This window comes from Dermacentor variabilis, unplaced genomic scaffold (genome assembly GCF_050947875.1).
Source record: "Dermacentor variabilis isolate Ectoservices unplaced genomic scaffold, ASM5094787v1 scaffold_12, whole genome shotgun sequence".
Classification (NCBI taxonomy): domain Eukaryota; kingdom Metazoa; phylum Arthropoda; class Arachnida; order Ixodida; family Ixodidae; genus Dermacentor; species Dermacentor variabilis.
In genome coordinates, this window is record NW_027460280.1 from 56,442,272 (window position 1) to 56,468,445 (window position 26,174).

Consider the following 26,174-nt stretch of genomic DNA (forward strand, 5'->3'; position numbering starts at 1 on the left):
AATGTCCGTAATGTCAGAGATTGCCCAGGCAAGACACGCCTCATCTCTTTATCTTGAATGATGGAAGTCAATCACGTCAAGGATACTTTATTTAAACCACACTAGGATTTTGGGAAAGGCTACGGTTCTTCAAAATCCATCGAAGACTTGTCAGCACCGTTTGTTTCACAGCCTTAGCGGCACGGCCGGCCTTAGCATCCAGCTGCCAAAAGGAAAACTCTAATTTTGCGTGGTTTTTAGTGAGAGCCATGATGCAGCTGCACCTCCAAGTACCAAGCAGAGTGCCAGCTTTCAACACAGTGCCACACACAGGAAAAATACAACTTTGCACACTACTTAAAGCTACAATGTTGCAAAGTATGGAACGCTGTCTGCATGTAATGGTCATGAGTGCATGGAGGCTTAAATTGTAGCTAAAGTTATTTCAAGGCACAGATATACTCCGGCGTAACACGCGGCACAGTTATGCTACACCAGCGCAAAGTGGACGCTCTAGAGTCTAACATCACCATTCAGCTGCCTGGCAGTGTTCAGCGTGCTTTGACGTGACCAGTGCGGAAATAGAACAGAACACTGGACACACTAGACCAGACCAGAGTGCATTGCGCGCTATCTTGGCTGGCCGGCAGCATGCTGGCCTATAGCTCAGGTGCAATGAAGATATTGTGTTGAATCTGTGCCTCCGCCCAATGCAAAAGCGCTTGCTCACCGTGCACTTCTGCGCATATGCTGCGGCAGCAGCTGATTGCCGTGCTGTTGCGGGCCACGTTTAACATGCCAAACTATACAAGGTTCAAATTTTTGGCAATGCTCGCAATGCCAGTGTAATGTAGCTGCCTTCGCCAGCCACTGCCTGGCACGCTGGAAACTCCGGACTATATCCAAGCCTTTAATGTGAATGGAGCATTAGCAAACACTGAAAATTGCATATAGCCAGCAGGGAAGGCTTCACTGGAAAATACGGTGTCTGAGATTCTTTTAAATAAAACTTTATTGTTTTTCATAGCAAGACGACACTTTTTCTCTGAAAAGTACACTCACCGTCTTTACACGCGTTTGCCACATGGACATCAGTCCCAAGAGTAATGGTAGCAAAGTTGCAATTACCTTTATTAAATTACCTATTTATTGAAACATTAAACCATACATTGAACAGCAGAAGGCAATCCATGACTGGCCCATTAATTTAATTAAAGTTGCCGAACGTGAGCATTTGTTTAAAATATACAGAGCAGATGCTGGCATCAAAGTGGCTTAACTTGAGAATTTCAATGAACAAATGTCAGCTGAGCTCAACAAAAAGTAAGTGAATTTCACACAGCTCAGTAGCTATATAACTAGGAGTATAAAGGTGGATAGCCAACCCAGTTGGTATTATTGCATAATGTAAACTGTGTTAAACCCTTAAACAGACAGAGATTGCACAAGCCATGTTGTGTTTGTCTCTTTTGTGCTCAACTTCTGTCCTTTGACTAGAAGGTCACACTAATGACTTATTTTAAATGTAACCCACTATTGGAAAATGACTGTGTTTACCTTTTCAGTATTAACATGTCTGAAAAAGACTAACAAAAGATTTGCCTAATGGTTAGTTAGTATGTAAATGACAACTACTGTGCTCTCTTGCTTCGAAGACCAAGTAGCCTATCTTAAAACAAACTTTTTTCAATGCCATAACTTCCCCTATTTTATAAAAGAATGCCCTGCTTTCTCATGCAAAGTTTTTCTGTGCAAGTCCTTTGCACAATTTTTTTTTCCACTACACAAGAATGCATGTGTTCTTGAACTGAGGCTTCATCAAAGTGTAGCTGCAACACTGTGTGTAGTTTAGGTCTTCCCATGTAAGTGCACTCTCCTGCATCTTAAAATGCTAATTTTTAAAGTGTATTATTTTGATAACCTGCAGACAGTATTATATGGCCAGACATTGGTGCCTGTGTATTTCTACTGATAATGACAAGAGACATCACAGACATGAAAGCCCACATGTGAGAAAAATATACAAACTTGACTGCTCTATTCTCCGGTTGTAACATGCAAATTGGACCAGGTGTGTTTGAAAGCACACCAAGTTGAGACGTGACAGCACTTTCTTAAAACCCAAACACAGACAATGACAGATAAATGATAGATCAACAAGCCTCAGAGCAATAAGAAAAACCTCCAACACTGAAAGAGAGACGGTAGACACTGGTGTCACAGATACACCTGAAAGGAGTTACCTAAAATAAACACCTCAGCTGACTTAGAGCCACACTATGGACATAGGTAGACATTATCACAGTCAAAGTTGCCACCACAATCTCACGGCCAAGAGGACAGGTCACAATTCATCTTTCTGCTTCCGCTGTAAGGTGTCCAGGAGTTGTCTCACAGAATGAAGCAGTCCCTCATAGTAGTCAGCTGCGTGATCTGCATCTTCTGACAAGTGCTCATGATGTGCTTGCCTCTGGTAGTTATTGAGTAGAGTTCGCAGTTCTGTCACATGCCTCTGGAACTCTTCTAGGCACATATCGGCAAGGGCAGTCATGGCTTGCACCACCTTCTCCTGAACATCTACGTCTGAGCTGTGCAGAAGCCGTGGCACCAAGCTACAGAATCCATGCAGCTGGATGCTCTGTATCAGCCTGCAAGTAAATATAGACAGGCTCAGCAGAAAAACACCACTGCTGCAGGTTCCTCATAGCCTGCACAAACAAACTTGATGCAGTCTTTCACAAGGTGTCGTTACAATTATTCACAGCTATAAGAAAGGCTGTTTAACTATGGAATTACCTTTCCAAACATTTACCAACTCTAACAAAGTATGGTGAAATATCCCTTATTATTAGTCAATAAAGCTGAAGGAAGGAAATTCTATGTCACAGATATGCTCAAAAATGAACCTCTTGATTCTGGGATGCTCTAACAAATAAGGTGCAAGCTAGAAAGTGCAAACATACACTCGAAGAGTGGTTGTTGTTTACAAAGCATACGGTAAGTGTTAGAAGACAAATAAGTGTCCTGACAATAAAGAGAAGGTTAGTGAAAGCGGAGCAGACAATCAATTTCTAACTCTATAGTCATTAGTGGTGACAGAGACAATGAAAGTGATCAGCAGAGTGGAAATACATCGATCTCAGATAGCCGTGATCAATATTTTTCGAAGCATGGTTCTGAGCATAATGCGATGCGCTGTATGGTAATTCTGGAAAAAAGAAAGACCTGCTTTACACTCGTGCAAATATAGCAAGTAGTGCATTTTACTGTAACGTTGACACCAGATATCTTAGAACTGGTGTTAGCCTCAGGATTCATACTAAATGAACATGCCTCAAGCATTAACTAGTTCCCATTCTGTATTTGCAACTAGTGCCACAAAGTAATTAACTTGGAAGTCATAAGCACAAAGTTATTAATTAGCTAACCGCACATTATTTGCCCTGCAACCAATGCCAAAAGAAACTGTATGGGTTTCCCAGCAAGAACGTTGAAGAAAAATTCATCTTGCAATTGCAACTTGTGTAGATTTCTACAAAATTGATTTGCTTATTTAGTGTTCCTGCACTTTGAATTGTCAGTTAATTTAGCCTTACCCTGCCACCTGCCAGCCTTCTGATTAGCTCAGATTCACCATGAAAGAAGGTAAGAAAACTTACTCTGTGTCAGTTGGCTGGCCAGATTCATGCCTTAAGCGCTGCAAAACATCAAAAGAACAGTAAAAAAGCATGTCAACTAAAATCGATACAGCCACTCGGCCTTTATTTTGTCTGCTAGTAACAAACTTTTTTCTGCCAAATAAACAAAACCAGTCATAAAGGATATTTCACTCACCTGAAGTGATCTCGCATTGCTCTTTAAAAGAGGCATCTGCGAGTCAAGGATCAGCCTTGTGCTGTTTATAACAGCAGCTCTGTACATTACAAGCATGAAAGGTATGCACTGCATCTCAAAAGCTTAACAGTCCACGTGCATATGCTTTCTCCATGGAGCTATTTTATGAATCCTGGGACTGATGAGCAAACAATGCATCATCACCATGTCATTAATATTATGGGGAAGTTCATGAGGCATGGAATATTGTGCCAATCACCTGTACTCCTCCTAACTCCTTACACCAACAGAGCAGTGACCTTTGTAAAACCTGTTTCACTCTCCACCAGGCCTCCATATACACTCCAAGAGTGTGCACAATACATGCCTAAAACCTGGCATTTGCAGTTTGTGGCATGATGCAAACAATGGCAAACTAAACATATACAGCAGGTACTGCATGTTACATACAGTGGTAACTTCATCATGGTGAAGTTGTGGGAACCGGGAAAAATCTTCACTAGTATATCAGTATCTTCACTATAGCCGTAGTTCATGATTCTGCCTTCCCCCCCAATCCCCTCCTGTTACAATAAAAAACTTTCAATAACAGAAGGTTGATTCTCGTTCAATAGAGTTCAAATGTTATCTTTATTGAAATGCAGATTCACAGGCTGCTATCATTACGCGTATGGATGCTGCCACCGTTACTCTTATAGAAAAGCATAATGACCAGCCTGATCAGAATTCAAGGCAACCAGTGCTCATTTAAATCATCATAGTTGCTAAAACCATGGTAAGTGAGATTGATGTTTACTCTGTCATCGTTAGGGTAATAAATTTACGTGCCTTTTAATTTTTTTTATTATTTTCGATGGTAAAACTATACACGTTCCAGATATAGTAAAGAAAAGTATTTTTTTGTTTTATATATTGTTCCCCCCCCCCCCCCCTCAATAGCCATCTTCACCATATCAGGGAAAAATTGCACGGATGCCTATAAGAGCGTAACGGGGACTGGCGGTTCTGTTCACTAGAACAATGTTTTGCTATATTTAATTTTTTGTGCAGATATTGCCCACCACAGGCACAAATGTTACTGGCATTGTACGGAACTAAGCTGCATCACAAACTGCCAGTGCTACTGATGTAGTGCCACCATCGCTGACCATGAGGTGCATTCTGTGCTGTTGTAAATGCGGTTCCAGATAACCATGATATCTTTGTTCGCACATACGAAGACATGGTTGTCCACGAGGAAAGGACTAACGAGGCCACCACGAGCAACATGTGTGAAACAAATGACACTGAGGACCAAGGGGCAGGAAATGAGAAGACAATGCCGCTGGATGTGCTAGACACCTTTTACGCAATTTCTCATTCTTAGGCACACATGATGACGATGCTGCAATAGACTACTTGCTGTGTTTTGAGGGTAAAACCACAGAGTTAGTGCACAGCAAGGCTCACCAAAGTTGGGTAATGGAATTTTGGCAGTACGGTTTTGTTTTGCAGCCCACTCCCTGTTTGTGCTGTCTCATTTAGTAACAAAATTCTTGAGAAAGCCCCATCGATTTCGTTGTTACGGTGTTCAACTATACCCTCATCAGAACAAAAGCATTCAATGTAGTGTAACCAGCAAATAGACATGGAAGACCAAGACTGTTCCTCTCAGTTCCAAATGCTAGTTGCACTACACTAAATGCTTTTGTGACCACATACCAACAAGCTTAGTATATCACAACCTCACTTACTGATTAGAAGCTCAGGTATTCAGATGTTAACACATGCTAAGAGTCCCCCCAGCCACTCACTCATATGGACTGGCATGCAATGGGTGCTTCATCTGAGTGCATGTAATGTGATGGCGGGAAGAAAAAGGTTATGCCAACGTTCCCACCTGCTCGATGACCAGGTCATGCAAGAGTGTAACTGCCTTCAGCTGTAACTTGGGTGAACTGTCCGGTGCAGTGAAGAGACCTGCAAGCACGGTCAGCCCACCATGGTGGAGCAGGGATTCTTGAGCCTCTGGGAGTTGGCGCACCAGGCATGACAGTGCAAAAAGGCAGCGCAGTCGTACTCGTACTGATGAATCCAGCACAATGAGGCGCAGTAGCTGTGGCAAAAGCCCTTGGCCCAGCACAGACCTTTGCACGTTTGGGTTCCTGCATGACAATAAACGATGTGAACACAATTTAGGAAAATACACGGCAGCTAATTTTCTATATTCAACAGCAAGGTATATTCAGATAAGGACAGGCAGATGGGGGTCCTGACAATTTCGTTGTTTCAACAAAATTTCTGTATGACAACGAAATTCCTCCACACATCGAAACCAAGCTTATTTATTCAGTACACACCTTTGTATCAGCACAAAAAAAAAAAATCTTATCTGAGGCAAGACAGAAAATGCAGCCTATGCAGTTGCACAATGTTCTAACTTTGAGAAGGTCTAAAAAAATTATTGTAATTATATATTCATTTCATATGTTTTATACCTACTTTGCAGAATTTCCTTAATGAAAATAAAATGCACTCAACTGTCTGCACAAGCCTACAATACAAACAAGAAAATTACATGCTTGGCTTTTTTTTTTAGTAAGAAGCAGAAAATTGGGTCCTTATTTGTAAGTTTCTTTCAGTTTTCCTACCATGGAGTTCCTTTCAAGATGTTTTCAAAAATGCATACTTTGTTACATGTTAAACCCACAGCAAAGTGTTATTTAGTATCTCTTATCGGCATTTTTAATTTTGGCACCAAATTTTGTAAAATTGCAAAGCGTACAAACATTTACAGTTTTCACACACAAATTAAAGAAGACCATCATCTCCAATTCCGACCAAACTTTCCCAGGATTATCTACTGTCATCGGTTATTTGCTATATGTAAAAAAATTTTCATCATTTTGTTAGTACAAAAGAAAGCAATGATTAGTGATGTATAGGCTGCGACGTTCGGCACCCCATGGCCTGTTTTTTATGATGTTGCACTGTGCAAACATCAAGTTTAATTATGGCTCCCGTTTATACAACAAATTAATAAGCAACCCAAAGTGCTAAAGAGTGAAAACACATGCTTTTTATAAGATATACAAAGGCCATCACTAGCTCTAATTGAAGTAGCTCTTGGATATGCTGTTCTCCTGCTAAACATGATGCCACAGGTTCCACTCCCTGACCCAGTGGTATTATTCAAATGAAAAGCAGACACCCCAGTACTTATATTTGGGTAAACGTAAGGACAGGTGATACGATGTAATCCATAAGCATTCCACTGCAGCATTGAGTTCCCCAGGAGAACACCATGTCCAATGAGTCATCGACTGTAATTAGAGCTAGTCACATCTTTCTATTTCTTATAGAAAGCACCTGTGTTCACTCTGTAGCACTTGAGGTTGCTTATTAATTTGCAGCACAAACACAAGCTATAATTTAAATTTGACACATCTCTGGTGCAACATTATAAAACAAAAAAGGCTGTGGTGCGCCGAACACTGCAGCCTATACATCACTATTTATTGCTTTCTTTTGTACTCGGGACAAAATGATGCAACTTAAAAACAAAATGATGCAATTTAAAAAGTGCAGCGTATCTAATGTGCTTGACGGTACCGAAGATAGTGCACTGTTTGAAGGTGACAGCGACAAGGAACACAGCAACGAGTCTAGCAGCGACGACGACGTTGAATGAGCTCTGCACGTTCAGATTCAATAAATGCTGTTTGCATTTTGTGAACGCTGTCCTCGTTTTTTTTCTTCGGCCTACATTCGAGGTAATAGATTTTTTTTTTTTTTTTGGCTTTGGACTTTAGGGGGTCGGCTTAGAATCGGGGTCGGCCTAGATTCGAGTAAATACGGTACATAGTTTGTAGTTGCGTTACAGCTACGCGCTGCTCCAGCATTACTTTTCTGTTGCGGCAAAAAAACAAGAACATGCAGTGCATCTAATATGACACACACTGATGATGAGAGAGACAACCTGGTGCTCTAAGACACTGTAAAAGGGAACCAAGAGAGTCAGAGGGGCTGATTGGTTATGTGCCATTGTAAAGGAGGACAGAAAAGCTAAGAAACTACAAGGTCAAGTGCCACCTTCATTATTTCTTAGCTTGTCCTGTGTCCTCTGTTTGCATAGTTATGTACTCCAGTACAACGGACAAGAAAGACTAAGGAATATACCGTATTTACTCGCATAATGATCATACTTTTTTGTCAAAAACATTGACGCAAATTCAGGGGTGCGATCATTATGCGGGTTAAATTTTCCGCGAAAAGAAGCATTTTCTTTTTTCATCCCGCGTTTGCTGCGGGATGACAACGGATCAACAAGCAGGTGGCTGCCGCTGTCAGTGCCTGACACCAAAACAAAAATGGCGGCCAGCGGAGCAAGCGGAACGCGATTATTTTTCTTCTCGCGAGTACATTACGCGCATTGAAACAGTTTCTTCCATATCAGTAATGAACAATATCGTTAATATCGGCAAGTTTGCGACAATAATGTAGCCATGTCCACTTTGACGGGACAGAAACGGAGATGAACACGCTTAACTGCCAGTGACAGAAACACATGGCGGGCATGCTGCTGAAACTGCGAAATTTGTCTTCACTGCTATCCTAATACGGCTCGTTTCCACTAAGGGTGGGCAAATATCTTCGCTGCATTACATGCGTCGGCGTATGAATAGGGTACACTTCTAACGTATCAGTGTAAACGTGGCCACTATCGTTGCCGCTCGCGATCCTAATGCTGGACATATCATTAGTGAAGGCGGCTGGCCAATGACAAAGAGCACTTACGAAAAAAAAAAAAAGCTTTGAATTCAACTCCTTGTCTTTTTATTGTTGTGCATAGCATTTGTTCCATCCTTTTCAACTGCAGGTGAAGCATTGTATGTGATGCCGTCAGATGACTCCCGAGGCTAGATCTGTTACACATGCACAAATAACCAAGAAAGCAGGCAGAAAGATGGCTGCTGCAATAGCTCAATGGTACAACTCTGCAGGTGCACTAAGTTCCCACCTGTGGCAAATTGTGTTATCATGCACTTCCATTTCTCTCTTCTTAATTATTTCTACATCAAAAAAACTTAATTTCTGCTATGCTTTCTTTAGCTTCATTCACTGTCTGCTGCCTTCATGTGGTTGTAACTAATACATATTGACCACTCGATTGTTCTTATTCTTCTTGCTTATTAGTGGTACCATCGGACTGGTTCCTACCATGCTCCAACTCGGTTTGCAGCGATATGGAGCCCTCTCGAGACTGGAGCCAGAGAAAGCCTGCCCCAGCCAAACGTGCTAGGTGCTTGCAATTGGAGTAGCCACGTGATAGAATTACTGTTGTATCTCGCTTGCGCTCCCAGTTTGTAGGTGGGAGCACCTCCGAGTGCACCTCCGAGCACTCGGAGCTGAAGCGCCAGCACTCTCAATGAACCAGGCGAATGTGTTCTTTGCGCTCGATTTCAAGCCGAATTTAAGCTGCAGCACGAGAGCACTCGAAATTTAAGTCGAATGAACCATAAAACTGCAATGCATGAGCATACACAAGCAGTAAATATACCAGAATACACCAGAATACACCCGAGTCTCAAAACTTAGAAGTATTTGTGAATGAATCATACCAGTGACAGACACGATGGCTGAATGTGGAATGGGAACATACCTTCCAGTTTGTTTATCGTGTTTTATCATTTTATCAGTTTAATTGTGGTGTGATGGTACACGAGGTTACCAAGAAGAAAACTTACCCCTGCAATGCCGAGCCAAGGGTGTACGCCACCAGTTCACGGACAGTGTCAGATGTGGAGTTTAGATCAGGTACAATGGCAAGAAGGCCACCCATCCTCACAAAGTCCACAGCTCTGTCATACTAAATACAGGAAACAAAAGTCCCACATGTCATATATATTAGAAGTACACATTCCTGATTTTGTAGCGAAAGAGAAGAAAGGGAGTTTACCGAAGGGCCCGATTTTTAATCATGTCATGAGAAGCCAAAAACAAAGACGCCAAGGACAACATAGGGGAAAATTACTTCCTACTAACTGAATTAAAGAAATGATAAATTAATGGAAATGAAAGTGCATGAAAAAATAACTTGCCGCAGGTGGGGAACGATCCCATGTCTTCGCATATGCGTGCGATGCTCTAACCAATTGAGCTAGCGCAGCACCGTTTCCCCATCCACTTGGGTATTTATGTTTTAATACTACAACTAACCTTGGGAGTGTTAGCCAGCACCACCACTCATAAACCTTGGCAGCTGATGTGGAACATCCTTTCTGCAGCAGGTGTCACGAGTACGTCATCTTTTTGGGTGAAGGAAACTGGTCAATAAACCCACACATTGCTACCTGAGGCATCAATGTTGCCGGATTTGAGACCCTCATTATGTAATGAGCGAGGAGAAAGGGGGTTAACTGAGGAGCCCGATTTTTATTAATCATATCATGAGAAGCCAACAAACAAAGACATCAAGGACAACATAGGGGAAATTACTTGTAATTACTAATTGAATTAAAGAAATAGTAAATTAATGGAAATTAAAGTGGATGAAAAAACAACTTGCCGCAGGTGAGAAACGATCCCACGTCTTCGCATTACGCATGCGATGCTCTAACCAAATGCGATGCTTGAACCACTTCTTTAGTTCAATTAGTACAAGTAATTTCCCCTATGTTGTCCTTGATGTCTTTGTTTGTTGGCTTCTCATGATATGATTAATAAAAATCTGGCCCCTCAGTTAACCCCCTTTCTCCTCGCTCATTACATAACGAGGGTCTCAAATCTGGCAACATTGATGCCTCAGGTAGCATGTGTAGGTTTATTGACCCGTTGCCTTCACCCAAAAAGATCACGTACTCGTGACACCTGCTGCAGAAAGGATGTTCCACATCTGCCACCAAGGTTTGTGAGTGGTGGCGCTGGCTAACACTGCCAAGATTAGCCATGATTTTGTTTGATATGATATGATATGATTTTGTAGTGTCTATTTTAATCTTTTCAGGCAGTATATACACAATTGTGTACGGCAAGATAATGCACCAACAGCGAGAGCATTGATGAAAGTAATTATATTTAAAATGTGCCGCATACAGGGTTTGTCCATAAGGTAATGAGACTGGGTCTGGTAAAAATAATTTAACGATCCAATCAGTACATATTAAAATACTTCGAAATAGTCTCCTTGGGCATCGATACACTTGCTGCAAATGTGATTTTCATGCTGCAAAGGATGTCAGCTGCCATAACCTCTTTCAGAGACTCAGTGACAGGCCACTAGATGGTGGGAACATCGTCAAAACGGTGACCTCTCAGGCTTCTCTTGAGCTTTGGGAACAGGAAGAAGTCTGCTGGGCTCACATTGGGGCTGTACTGTGGCTGCGGCAAGGTTGCAACCCCTATCCAGACCAGGTAGGCGATCACAACGAAGGCGGTGTGGGCTGGAGAATTGTTGTGGTGGAGCTTCCAGCAATCGGCAATCCCTGGTCATTTCTGTTTGACGGCTCTGTGAAGGCACTCGAAGACTTCTTTGTAGAACAGCATTGACGGTTCATCCTGGAGGTACAAATTCTTTATGGACCACCCCACGCTTGTCAAAAAAGATAACGAAGATTGTCTTTATCTTGGACTTCAACATTTTTGCTTTCTTGTGGTGCGGAGAGATCGCGGTATGCCACTCCCAACTTTGGCGCTTGGTTTCGGGGTCGTACTGGAACATCCATGATTCGTCTAGTGTCATTACACTATATAGAGTCCTGTTCACTTTGTACCTGCACCAACGTCTCATGGGAAACATTAACTCGTCACTGTATTTGTTCATCACTCAACACTTTTTGCGCCAATTTCAAACAAACCTTCCGCATGTTAAAATTTTTAGAAATAATCCTGTCAACCTTTGTTTTGCACATCTTGAGGTCTTCGGCGATTACTCTGATACTCAAACGGCGGTCGGAGTCCAGGAGATTTTTTATTATCAATGTTATTTGCGCACCACTTGGAATGAGAACTGGGGGATGACAGACACAAGCGCAGTCCTCGTTATAAGTGGTGTACAAATAACATTGATCGTGAATTGTAACCAACTAACCCAAAACCAGTACCCTTCTGAGATTTTTTACATTGGGCACATTTTCGATCAAATCCCTCGTTGAAGGGCGTCCAGATCGCTCTATGTCTTCAACCGTTTTCCGTCCATTCTTGAACTCAATGACCCAACAGAAAATTCTAGACCCTTGACGGGGTGTCGTTTTTGCAAGCCTCATTAACCAAGGCAAGCATCCCAGAAGCGGTTTTTCCTAGGTGAAAGCAAAATTTAATCGTTTACTGCTGCTCCAGCAAACGCTCTATTTTTGACATTTTCTACTGTGACAAAAACTTGAAAGCAGCTTTTGCACCACTTTAGATCCTCACTGCATCAGAGCTCGGATGCCACTAACACCTGGTGCATTACTTAGCTTAGAACCCCCACCACAAATCCCGCCTTTGGGAAGCGCACTACTGGTGACTGCAGCGCCGCATGGCAGGCAGTCTCATTACTTTACGGACAAACCCTGTATGTCTTGGCACACTTCTAATTGGAATTGTGCTGCAAGTTAGAATGACCTGTGCAAGATGTTTAAGTACAAGTGGGAAGGTAGACTGTTGTTTTTTTGCTCGCTGTGAGTATGTCATATATAGCGGGTTCCCTTCTTTCATTGTTTTTCATAATGTGTTGCAACAGTCATAATTTTCAAGTGGCTGGATAGGTGCTTTATACACCTGCTAGACATGAAATAGTTGATGTTCTCATATCTGATGATCCTGTAGTGAGTTTTTGCATGGATTCCACATTCTGTAAACATGACAAAACTCACTAAGGAATTGAAAATGCTTAAGCTATTCTGCAGCTGTACACTTTTTATGGTTCTGAAGATGTAAGAAATGCAATGGAAGTAAGTTTTCAATCCACAGAAATAATTGGCACCTGAAAGAGTTAATAAACATTCCACAGATGGTTCTTTTAAGCCGATACATTTTGCCGTATTGGCTTCACTTTAAAAGAGATCCTGAAACACTTTTTAAATATTGTAAGAAAACATTGCTGATCAGTAAACAAGGCTCCAGTGAACATGTAAGCCAAATATTACTCCACTGCATATATCAGAGAATTCACAATCTCGTGTCAAAAGCAGTTAAACATTGCTTGCTCTTTCCTTCGCAATGTTGTCAGCAGCTATGTTGCAAGCAGCCAACCAACTGGTATTGGTGGATTTCGTGATTGCGAGAGCATTCTCTATTGCTAATTTTGAGTTAAATAAATGAAAAATATATATCTGCGATCTCAAAAAGACCAAGAATGTATTTCATCTTTCCGCCTCGAACCACAACAACTTAAAGGGTCCCTGGAACGGCTCGGACAAATATTGTAGATGCGTAGGGTACAGCTAAAGTTAATCATTCGCACCACAATTTGTGTAAAGCATCTCATATTAAGAGAGCTACAGACAATTAAGAGTTACCCTCCTCCATAGTCATGCATTTCCTCCTCAACTCGTTCATCGAGTGAACGGGGCTAAGCTCCGCCTTCACTGGCTCTGCGTCACGATGGCATGTCATGTCGTCGGCTTCCGGTTCTCTAGGAGCGAGCGGGCGAAGCCTCTCCAAACTCTCCACCAGCTGCTAGGCAGTCGACCCCAAGCAAGAACTATCGAAGCAGCGCGAGTTGCAAGCATTCAGTCGCAGCGCCGAACGTGTCTGGTATTCCGGTAAGCACAGGCGAGCTGGGCATTTCGATTGATGGCTGGAGGTATAAACTCAAGCTGATGAAGGAACTTTAGCGTAGACGTATGTGAGCGGCCTGATCGGTCTGCATGGTCCAGCCACCTGTTGGCGCAGTACTTAACCAGCCAAACTAAGTGATAATATTGCTATAACCAAGTGTAAAACACTTTATACCTTTACAAAAATAACATGTTGATGAATACACACCTGCGAAAAATTTACACCAGTAGCAAAGAAGAATACTTTTCGTTACTGCTACTGTGTGTGGTTGAGCTCTGTGCCACCAGGTGACTGCACCGTGCAGACCATTCATATTTGCGCTTCTGCGCATCCCGTGAAATGGCACGGTCAAATGGCCAGGCCCTGTCCCTTTGCGCGTGAGTTTACTCGAATACCGGACACTCGAAATGCTATTGTGTTAGTAATCTTCCGGTGTAAAGTGAAGGCCGCAAACGTGCAAATCCTGGCGCCGATCGGATAGCGGCAGTCCGATGCCCTGCAGCCAGTCCGCTCATCTGCTGCCTTGCAGAGGGACACGATGTCGCAGCTTGACATATTGCCAGTCACTACCGTTTGCAGCCCACAATGCAACGAAGTCGAATCATGGTGCTCGCAAAATGACTGAGAACGACTCTGACTGTGGAGCTCTCATCAAAATGGAGCACGTTGTAACACAAGCAGACGTTTCCTGTGTGCCGGAAGTGCTTAAGTTTGGCAAGAAATTGTTGGTGTGCATTCTCTTTCTGTTACTTTCTTTTTATAGAAGCAAATTAACTAACATTGCAACTATTACGAACATTTGTTCACCATAAAGTTGGAAAAATTATTGACACACCCTGGGCAGCCAATAGGATAGCTCGGCCTACTAACGTCATTGGGGTAAATGACGTCAAATGGATAGGGGCGGCTTAAAATTCAGCCGAGCTATGTGCTGCGATCGGCAGTGATGTACATTTTTAGAACCTTATAATAAATTACACGCTTTACGCGGAGCACTTAGATGCGTCAATTAATGATCAGAAGGACCTGCTCTAACAACTCGGTACGTTTGAACAAAATCATCAAAATCGTGTCAGGGTCCCTTTAAGGGCAGACCACATGCATGCATGCCAATGCCTGCTCACTCCCGGCTGCTCCCGGTTAGACGTCCTGGAAGACTTATTGATAGCACTTCAAAATGCACAAGTTGGATGTGGCTACTATCCATCGGTCAAGCTGGTGAGGGACAAAGTTGGTCCACACCACGTAGCATAGCCAGACAGGAGCATACAAGAGTGAGCATGCATTGAAGCGCTGTTGTGCACAAAGCAAACGCTGGGCATACGCACTACAGTTGCATGTAGCTACAGTTTGCTACGTAGTATAAATACAGCCGCCTCCGCAGGGTGCCGCAACAAGTCCGCAGGCTGAGCGCACTGCAGCTCCCTGAGGATAACCACGTTTGGCTACGTTTGGCGCGTCATAGGCACCAAAATCAGAAATAGTGGCGTCTGCGCGAACATCCAAAATCAAATTTGATTTGACTGTGCGCCACAGTGAAATTCAGTAGGCAGAGCACAGTGGGCACACCCCGCCTTAGGCTTTGCAGTGCAGTCATTGATGAAGGACTGGAAGCACCGCACAGGGGACATTAGATTGCCATTAGCTCTACTTCTGCTGAACTACTTTTTGCGGCAAAGTATTTCTGAAATAGTCTATTTTAACTTCAAATGCATTTCTCGACTTGTGTGTTTCCTCAAGAACACCACTCATTTTCCCAGAAACCACTGGCATGCATGTTTTCTTTTTCTTCTGCAAACTCATCTAAACCCGGATGAACAAGTTCAGAAAGTTCCAAACCATTATAATTTTTAACCATTATAATTTTAACCATTATAATTTTATAACCCTTATAATTTTTATTCTAGAGCTGAACTTGAGCCCCCAAAAATAATGGAATGGTGCCATGCACAAGATCTCCACCTAAGCTGTCTTTACTTTTTTTCTTATTTGCACCCACCCTGCCTCCGCTGCAATGGTAACAAGAAGTGGAGAGGGGGGAGCCCTGTTAGTTTCCATGCTGCAGCCACCGTGGCAGATGAAACGGGAGAGTTCACTGATTCTAACATGGAAAAGTATGAGCCTTGTCATTTATTTTTCTGTGTTATTCATCAGAGCTATGCAGCTGCATAACATTAAGAATAAACTCTCAATCTATTCCGGTTAAAATATCAAATGCACTCATGGTTAATTTCTCCACGGTAATATTGCCATATGGTGGTGAGCCCTTGCTAGATTGCGTCTCTAGAATTTTGTTATTCTGTGCACTGAATGCAACAATAGTGCAGGGAGAACAGGATCTAGTTATAAAGTATCAACAAAACTAGTAAACAAGATGGTCACTGCAATAAAAAAAAAAACAGAGAAAGAAAGGGCTAAGCTTGACACAAAAAATTTCGCGACAAAAATATCAGGGGTAATAAAAAATGAAAAAAGAATGTCAAATTTTGGAAAAATAAAAATTGTAAGTGCTGAACTGTAATCACTTTAACATAACTGTGCACAATGTTCAAGCCTGGAAGGTGCATGCTGTCTAAATCAGAGGCTATATTGTCAATCGATCACCTCGGGTATACGATTACTTTGGCGAAATTTTTCATAACTCAGCAGCTGACGCTTCCGAATCTGTGGGTGACAAATGATCCTCACACAATGTCAGGAACACTGTTGCTCGTAAACACCAACGCATCATGTGCAGAGTCATGCACAAACTCACTAAATTGACCATATCCCCAAATGTAATCGATGAAGAATACCACTCCAGATGTCTCAAACACATGCATGTAAAGCCCTTGAGTGTGACCCACGTCTCTTTAAGGTTTCACCTCATCACCTTTTATAGCTTGTGTAGACAATGCTTTATACTCCCTCTTCTTTGTGACATACCAGTGTGGCCTGCAGGAAGGTATATGCCAGGCACTGTAAACAACTTAACTTTCATGAAGATGTAACTTTCACGAGTGGCTTAATATTCACAAGAAAGCTTATCCTGCGAACAATGACTGTTGTCACATGCATGCATATTCACTGAGAACAGACGATGGGTATTAAAGTGTGTACTTAGTCATACTGTAAGACATATAATGCCATTCTTGTAGGCCATCACACACACAAGCCCTGTTTGGAATACAAAGAACTCTACCCACCTGGTGTACAAGGAACTCCATATCTCTCAACAGAGCTTCCTTCCCTGCTTCAGTGGCGTTGTGGTAGTTCTCAAGCAGGTTATAAAGAATTTCTGACTCAGACTTAGCCTCCAGCTTTAAGCTTGACATCTTCTTCTTCAGGTCATCCATGTTCCATGGTAGGTCCTTCTTTTCCTTCAAAAAGATAACATGTTAAGTTACCTTGTGTATGTTATGCCCACTTTCTTCCGTAAAAGGGTGACATAAGACCAGCAGCTTTCTGATTTGTGAGTAATTTCCTTTTTCAGAAAGAAACATTGCAAAGAATAACAAGCTTTTCCTCAAGGAACTAGTCAAACAGATCACACTATTGACGAAATACTGTATATACTTGTACAAGGGCTTTGTTTTTCCATGATTTTGGCATGATGCGGCCCCCATACACAAGTAGGCCATTTGCAATTCAATTTCCAGTCCGCATATGGAAAAATAAAACACTTTATTTCTGCAATTATAAGTGCATGCTATCTGGCGTCTGTCCATGGAGCAGTCAAGTTACAGCAATTCGAAGCTTGAATGCAGCATTTTGTGTGGTTATGCATTTTCTGTCTATCGTAGGCAGTTGCGCTATTTCACAGATAAGGCACAACACTATGTCGCATGCTAAAAACTGCAGGGCAGCTATCATCATCTGGTAGCTGTGCTGAACGCAAATATCACAGCACCATACATGAAACACAACTGCTTTTCTGCCACTTTTTTTAGAGCAAAGCTTCCTTTGCCTCTTCCTTCGACTTTCCCACTGCTGCTGCTGCTGCTGCTGTATGGCACACCATGTCGGGCTATGGTTCAGAGCGTGTGTATACATGACAGGAATGTCGCAGAGGAAAGGCAATGCGAGAAATATATTTGGACCGTTGCGTGTGCACAATGCCCTCAGGGGCTCCCTGGGCAACACCACAATATCCTCTTGATGGCTGTAATTATCTGTGACACCCACAAATGCATTGCAAAAACTGCAGCCCTTACCTTTCCACAACATGCAACCCCCCAGTGGGGAAGTGAATAGAATAAGAGAGAGGAGGTAAGGGAGAGCATGCAGAGAATGGGTAGAACTGACAGAGCCACGAAACGAGTCAATAACAGCCTTGGCTCGCAACTCGCATTCATGGGAGGAGGGCAGGAGAGGGAAAAGGTGGCGTGCGAAGGCGAGGAAACGCTACTATACTAAACATGAAAGCGGTTGCAGACAAACTGGATAAATTTAAGCTCAAGGTACGGTACGGTACGTTTCTGCTATTTCTGAAAAATAAACACCATGAAAATTTGTCAGGCGGACAATTGACGCGCGACGTCCAGACTCAAAGCCACATAAATGCACCATAGTATCTAGGCGTCGCACTTCAATTCAACACTTCTGTGCCCACCGTAGTAGCTTTGCAGTTATGGCATTGCTTGAGGTAGCAGGTTCGATCCCAACCACAGCAGCCACATTTCGACGGGGGCGAAATACAAAAATGCTCGTGTACTTAAATTTAGGTGCACGCTAAAGAACCCCAGGGGGCAAAAATTAATCTGTAGTCTGCCACTGTGGCATGCGTTTTAATCCGATTGTGGTTTTGGCCTGTACAGTCCCATAATTCAATTAAAGCTTAACACTTCTACCATGATGCAATGTGCCATGAGGGAATGACAATACTAAGCTTCTTAGAGGTTATGAATAATGGTGCATAACAACGCCTCAGGCAAACACGTCTCACTGTGTGTTCTGTATACTACACAGACAAACAGCAGTGGTGCACGTAAGGCAACATTTACCATCAACCCACCTCTCTCGTATTGCACTAGATGCTGAAGAAATTAAACATTCGCTGCCACCATCACTGCTAATTATTGTCAATCAAAGCAAACAGCACAGAAAGCTTCGCTTATGTCGATTCCCACAGTACGTGGGATCCACTTTTTTTTTTTTTTTGTCAAGTTTTCAGTTGCCAAATTAGGGCGTGCGGCATTATTCTGGTATATACGGTAACCGGGAAAACTGGAGTGTCTCAAAGAGACTGGCAGGTTAACTTTTTTGTTACGACAGGAAAATAATCATTTTTCAGAGGTTTAAAAAAATATTTTTTGGCGCCATAAAACAAATTGCACAAAACTAATTGGTGTTTCCAGATACAGTCAAACTCTTTTACAATTAAGTTCTTGGGGCCTCCGAAATCATTTGTTATACAAGTCACATCCTTGTAAAGGCCGCGCACCGCACAGCTCACCTGGACAGACTTTCGTTATACACCACATTTTGTTGTAGAGGCACTCGACTGTACATAAGTTGCAAGAAGGCATTCTTTAAAGTTTGTAAAGTCAACATTTTCGTGGCCTGCTTGAGAACTCTATAATCTACAAAAACAAATTTCATAAGAAATTCAGAATGTATGTTTGATAATTCAATTTTCTAAAAACATGTAACTAAAAATATGCTTGGCCATAGATGTTCTTTAGGTATGAAAAACAAAAAGGTTAGTTTTTCCAGTGCCTGTGCTATACAGTGAAGCAGTCCCTTGACATTGTGAGGCAAAGGTAGACTGTGTATTTCCAACTGCAAATGTTCGCTTTCAGTTCAACTTTGCGTTCCAGATAGTACAGGTTCCGATTTTGACTCATCTGCATCTCCCTGATTTGGAGCTAAAGTTCTGGTGCTGGTTCTTGAGTAGGAAGGTCATTGTTATGTTCACTGTCAAGTCCCAGCAGCTGCTGGACAAGCTTAAATATAATCAACTGGGTGAAGTTGGCTTGTCTCTGAAATTGCAACTGTTCTAAGCATGGTGAAAATGCACAGTTCTGAGTTTTTAACATATAACAGACCTTTTGAAGTGTGCTTAACAGGAACACAGCCACTCAATAAAAACCTACACTGAATGTGGACAGCTGCCAGTTTTTTTGTTCAATTATCACCCTTCAAATGTGACGATGTAATGTTCTCTAAATTACTGCTGGTATCAAAAAAAGCCATTGTTTGTGCACCATAATCACAAGTTACAAACTTTTTTTTGGAAATGGTGAAGGGCAAGGGCCACAAAAATTTTCTCCACAATGTGCCTCTGTTTGTCAAAAGTTGCATCAAAAATCAGTTTTGCCACGAAACAATGTCAAAAGATTCTGAAGGCCCTTGTCCTGGACTACCTACTGGATAGTGTTGTGTATTCGAAAAATGTTTTCAATGTGCTAAAATTGGCTATCAAAATTGGCAATCACTAGTGATCGTTTTTTAAGGCGTAAAAATAAAGCATTAAAGCAGAGGCCCAGCCTACACAAACAGATAGTGCGGCTTAGCCAGAAGTGACCATAAATGTTATCAAAAACATGCCTTCCTCTCTCGCTTTCTCATGCAGCTTGATGATGGTAGCGATGATGTAGCTTGTTAATAAGCCTGACAAAGCAAGACTAGAATCTACTACAGGGGCTCTGCAACATCCCTTAAGGAAGCTGTGGAATATTTCTGGTAATAAAGGGCACTTTGAATAAACACCTTGCATGAGCAGAGTTATTGGCGATCGGCTGTTTTTCCTGCCATGACTTTACGGCCTTGCCCTCCCTTTAGTCATCATTCTTACTGCACTGGAAGTAAGAGGCAGCACAGAGCAATGCTAGCAATATGCCACCCGAATATGTCATCATGTCTAGCTTTGGTACTGGCTCAGTTGCAATTCCTCATCAACAGATGGAACCACCACCATTACATGAGACATTTCTCCTTTGTGTTTTCGTTGCCTTGCTACAGCTCTCAGTTCACTTTGAATAAAGCACATGATTACTGTGGCTAAATTTGATAGTCAGAACCACATTCTGAACTGTTCCCTGCGTTGTACTTCAAGAATAAAAACACAGCAAATAAGTACACTTTACAAGTAAAGAGTTGCATCACCTCAGCCCATCCATGGTGCTTTCGCAGAGTTCAAGGCACAAAGGATATGAAAGAATGCAAACACACACAATATACAGAAAGTAAAACTATAGTAATGACAGCCTGCTATGGATACAGTTGCCACCTTTTCCTGTAAGAAAAACTAGCAGCAAGAAAAGGTGCTGGTGGAGGTTTTCTTTTCCTTTTTTCTTACATATATATATTTTTTTCAGAGCGCACTATGTGTACAACAATACAAAATGAAAACACATTAAAGTGGCAATATGCCAAGTGAGAACTTTGCATGACTTGAAATATACTTCTAGGCTTCATTTAAACTTTGGTACACATTTAAAGTAAAATAAAAAAAAATAGTGGGCAAAGGCAACCACCAGATGAGGATTGTTTCCATAGCCCAGGGTAATGCAAGCACAGGACAACAAACAATGTGTGTTAATTTCACTCATATGGTCCAAATTGGTCGTGCCATCTGGTGCGATAAGCTCGAACGGTGGGTAGCCCCTGATAAAATGTATCATAGAGAAGCACACGTGTTTCTTGGACTCAAGGGAGAAACCTTCAGAAGAAATAATAAAAGTAAAAGTATGGGCCACTGTGTTTGCAAAATATAGATAACATGCACTCACTTCCGAGAGTTCAGTTGTTTGCAATGTATGAATGCCCTGTATGAGTGCTATGTATGAATTTTTTCAATGCACAGCCAGTTTATGAAGAACTAGAAAACCGGCAAACGGTGTGCCGGTGTGGGTGTCAAACCAGCAGCCTGCACCATAACGAAAAAACTGGCTGTGCTGGTGAAAAACCAGCCAAGTGGCAAATCTAGCTATGGACAAATATTAATACTAGTACAATACTAGAACATTAAATTATAATAGCACCAAGGAGCACATTTTTGATAGTGTCACGGGCATTGAATATTAGTAACGTCTAAAGATATCTGGCCACCGCTCAGAGAAATTTATTGGGCCGTTATAAAACACAGAAGATGGCAAAGGTTACAGAAATGTTGGAGGGAAGGACAAGCTGTATTTTAAGGCTGATAACAATATTTATCTCAGGAGCTGATGACAGCACTGTCTAAAGACTAGGCAGGTTTTAGTACCATTTTTCACATTCAAAATGCTTTGCAATGCCCCCTTGAAAAGCAGCACAGTTAGAGATTTAGTCCTCCATTTCTGTTTCTAAATTTTCTCCCGGCTACTGAATGACCTGCCAAAGTTGAGTTCAGTAAAGGTTCACCAATGTGATAAGACTTCTCCGGTACTTGAGACTGCTCCCCCTTGAGGCCCTACATACACACAACAGCTGACCCACAGAGAGGACAGGTTGCCTTTGTGATCACAACAGATCTTAAAATTAAAGTCACAGGCAGTCACATGCTAGAATCACTTGACGTTTTACTTGTGAAATAGGGATAATGTCCCTTGAACTCTAGTGACAGTCAGAAGACATGACGCCCGTCAACCTTCATTACAGCACAAAGGGGAGCACAGCCATTTTTGTTGACTGACAAACATGGCACAGAGATCAGATAAGACTCTGGAGTAAGAGGTCAGCCGGGCTAATTCACGTTCACCCGCACACACACAAATGCCCCCCATGCACATACCCACAAAGAAAACCACCACAGCACACAAGTCATGACAGTTCATGAACCGACGGTGTTACAAAGTTTTCATAAACAGTACACAACCTTTGAGAGGGGCTTGCTGAGAGCACTTGCATGAGCACAAATAGCTGTGGGAGCAAAGTTAAGCAAATAAATTCCATGGATTTCCTTTACAGCTTCACACCACAGTCTGGTGGATGACAACTGTTACTGATGCGGAATCTCCTTTACCTCATGGGTTTTCACAATATTTATTCTGACGGGGCATTTTGAAGACAGTATCCATTGTTGCAATATGGTAGTGTACAGATGATAATAATACTTACAGAAAGCATTATGGAAGGCCCATCTTTAGCTTGCTCCAGGAGTAAACGGTTATCCTGGCTGCCAGAGCTGTGGGATTGTTGTGCATCCTTCGATTCATCTCCATCCATTAATTTTGCTTCAGCATGGCCTGTTGCTAAATTCATTCGTACATGCAGACCAGCCGGTACGGCCTCGCCTGAAGAGCCAGACAGACGGCTGTTCACTCAGGGGGAACAAGATGGTTGTAAACAATTGCATGTCTTGCCACTTTTGTCTATTGTGCACTACAGACAAACAAACAAACAGTTAGGACAGTGGTACACTTGTCTTTTTTGCATTTTTTGAAACAAACCTATGTATGGCTAGGGCTCCACACGTCTTATTTTTCCATGACTCACAAGCAGGAGGTGTTGCCATATATGCAAAGGACAAAATGTATATGCAAGCATACACCCCTGACTCACAAAGGTCAATGCCACCGACTGTGGGGATGTCCGTACTGCCGTACAAATGAAAGACGGAATTGTGGTATCCACTGTGTATACATCTTCAGGCACACCCAAGTGCGATATCGAGAAATTCATGACTACGAACTTTGCATGGGTTAGCCATGATGACATTGCCCCTGTGATCATCGTTGGAGACTTCAATGTGGCCATTTAAAAACCAGACAAGAAATGGTTCACTCAGTTTACACCAGGAGAGTTTGCTTCGAAGTGCCACACCAATCGAAGTCACTCAACTACTCAACAATGGTCGTGTATAGATTTTTAACTTTGGCCAAGAATCTGTCTTAAGGTTGTAACCGAACCAATCAGTGTATATGACAGTAATCACAACACTATCATCACTACCATGACCAAATGATGAAAATTACTAATGTACCCTTGTCTAACCATATCATGAGAAGCCAACAAACAGAGGTCAAGGACAACATAGGGGAACTTGTACTAATTGAATTAAATTAATGGCAATGAGAATGGATTAAAAAACAACTTTGCCGCAGGTGAGGAACGACCCCACGTCTTCGCATGCACAATGCGAAGATGTGGGATCATTCCTCACCTGCGGCAAAGTTTTTTCATCCACTTTCATTGCCATTATTTTTCATTTAATTCAATTAGTAAGTACAAGTAATTTCCCCTATATTGACCTTGGTGTCTTTGTTTGTTGGCTTCTCACGATATGATTAATAAAGATTGGGCCCCTCGGTTAACCGCCTTTCTTCTTGTTCTTGTCTAACCATGTGTGATATGCTACAGCTTTGCTGGTCATCCACCATCATAGAGTGGAATGGCTCCTCAACTTTTTCGTTATTAGAAACTTCAAAGCACGAGATGGTGTCAGCAGATAATAGCGGCCAAGGCCCATGATGTCTGACATTCTATTTCTGTAATCAAGCAAGACACTTTGATGGGAACAGCTATTGTATAGTCGATTGATGGTGCTCAACATAGCAAAGCAATACGAAGGCTGTGAAAGATTCCATAATGACGGGCTACATATTAGTTCTGACAACTTTGGGTTTTTTAATGAACACTTAAGTGTTTGGCATTTTGTCCCCATGAGGATGTGGCCATAATGGCCAGGAATCAAACCCATGACCTTGTGCTCAGCAGTGAAACACCACAGCCACTGAGCAACACTACGGCAGGTAACTGCTGTATTGTCACAACTCGAGTTTGAGATCCCTGTTCTAGAAGGATAGAGGCAAAAAAACAAGAAACAGAGTAATGCAACATTACAAGCCCAATTTACATGGAAAAAGCCGTCTCAGCTGCTGCATATATTCACCTGGCTTAACTTCTTTCCATTCATTTGTGGCTTGAAATTGTTTTGTTGGGTTCTCTTCAGGTTTGCTGCTTTCTTTTTCATTCTTATTTTGAGATACTTCCTCGTCAGCAACTACAATGACAGCCTGTTGCTGGCAATGTGCACTCACTGCAAAAACAACTAGAGCTGCAGCAATACACAGTGGTCCTCCTTTGAGCATAGTGGTTCTCTGTTGGTGCCCCCTTTGTAGTAATGCTGTCCCTGAGGAAAAATTCATATGAGAGGCAGTGAGCACAACGTTCCTTTTAGACCGCATATTTTAAGGCTAAGAGTTGGTCACATATAATGGTTTGTCACATAAAACAGTAGAGAGTACCAAGATTATGTGCTAGCAGTAGCATTCAGGTTCAAGGAACTCTAACAACATTGTATCTGAATTAGATTATTGTTATGCAGAAACATGCAATAAAAAATCCTACATACCGAAAATAATTTGAAATTAAACATCAACATAAGGTGTAGAGTAGATTATTATGTGACATCATGAGATGTCTATTATGTCATTTCATCAGCAGTGAAACAGTATTCATACACTCCGGAGGACAATAAAATGGAATGCCTGACAATGTAAAACATACTAAATATACTATTACATTCATTTAACACAGAATTCGGGCTCGAAGTTTAATAGGACTCAAAGTTGCCATGTTCTACTCCACACTTGTTAATTTTTGCGGGAGATCTCCACTCTCCTTAAGTGCTGACAACAAATGCACAAATCATAAACAGGAAAGCGCCGAGAGCTACAGATGCGCGCAACCAAGGAGCTGAAGACGTGTGTGGATAGTGTTACACTTGCAGTTTTCGGGCATTATGTGGCTAAGTACGAAACATCCCCCAACCCTGCCTTTTCATTTTGGAGAACTTGCATTGCATGAAGCTCTGCATAAAGTAAGCTGCTACAGCACTGAAACATACCCTGCTCAGCCTATTTCTTCGCTTCTTTGTTCACGTGTACGCTATAGAGAGCGTTTATGATCACTGATCAAGCTGGTTCTATGCAACTTCGCCTTGAATAGCGAGTGTCATCACCACATAAATGTAGCCGGTATAGAACCCACTACCTCGTGCTCAGCAGCACGATGCCACTGCCATTCAGCCACCACGGCAGTTTAAGATCAAAATTAGAAGCAGCACAATCCTGTCAGCACATTAGTTTGTTTAAACTGTAACAGCCTAAACACTTTTTTTTAAACATTATAATGTCAAGACAGCTTGAGGTGGAGCAAGTAGCGAGTTCTCCACATAACTTTGTACTTCCAGTTTCTGAAACGTTTCTTTAACACCTGCTGCAGTGCTTGTTAAAGAGTTGCACAAAACGGACGATGTACAACCGCTACTTTACGCGCAGACGCGAAGCCGGTGAAACTCGGTTACTACACGTGCACGCCATGTGATGTCAAGACGGTTCAACGCGTTCAGCTTCTTTCTACTACTGGCTTTAGCAGTCCCAATGGGTCCCAATGGTGTGAGGACTTTAGTGCAAAACTCACACGGCAGGCAAGGCACAGCCATATCAAACTGACCTTCTTGAATTAACGAGAAACCATCACAACACAGCACCGAAGCTATGACTGACGCGTCGCACAACAATAGACACACGCACTTTAGAACATACACGACAGCAGCGCTCCCAAGAGAACATGTGGGTAATGTGGCCTAGGCGGATGTGGCGAAGCAGAGGGAAAACGCGCAAACGCAAACCCTACGGCGAAGAGGGCAAGGGCGGTGAGTGAGCTGAGTGAGTGCAAAATACCAGAAAAAACGCGGGCGCGTGACGCGTGCG

At 42.3% G+C, this 26,174-nt stretch overlaps 1 protein-coding gene across 3 annotated transcripts; it reads right to left on the bottom strand.

Moving 5' to 3' along the window:
* Positions 1 to 968: 968 nt before the first annotated feature.
* Positions 969 to 26,081, bottom strand: Sil1 (Sil1 nucleotide exchange factor). 3 transcript variants are annotated; one of them, XM_075676409.1, is made up of 8 exons: positions 25,995 to 26,081; positions 24,350 to 24,589; positions 22,576 to 22,751; positions 16,740 to 16,913; positions 9,540 to 9,661; positions 5,693 to 5,957; positions 3,639 to 3,676; positions 969 to 2,627 (listed from the first exon to the last, which is right to left on the bottom strand). In XM_075676409.1, exons 2-8 carry the CDS (start codon positions 24,546 to 24,548, stop codon positions 2,324 to 2,326), a joined length of 1,278 nt encoding a protein of 425 aa, XP_075532524.1. In that variant the 5' UTR covers positions 24,549 to 24,589; positions 25,995 to 26,081; the 3' UTR covers positions 969 to 2,323. The 3 variants fall into 3 exon arrangements, with proteins under 3 accessions (XP_075532524.1, XP_075532523.1, XP_075532521.1); XM_075676408.1 differs by having other exon boundaries at positions 25,915 to 26,067; XM_075676406.1 differs by having other exon boundaries at positions 25,882 to 26,052.
* Between the last annotated feature and the right edge of the window lie 93 nt (positions 26,082 to 26,174).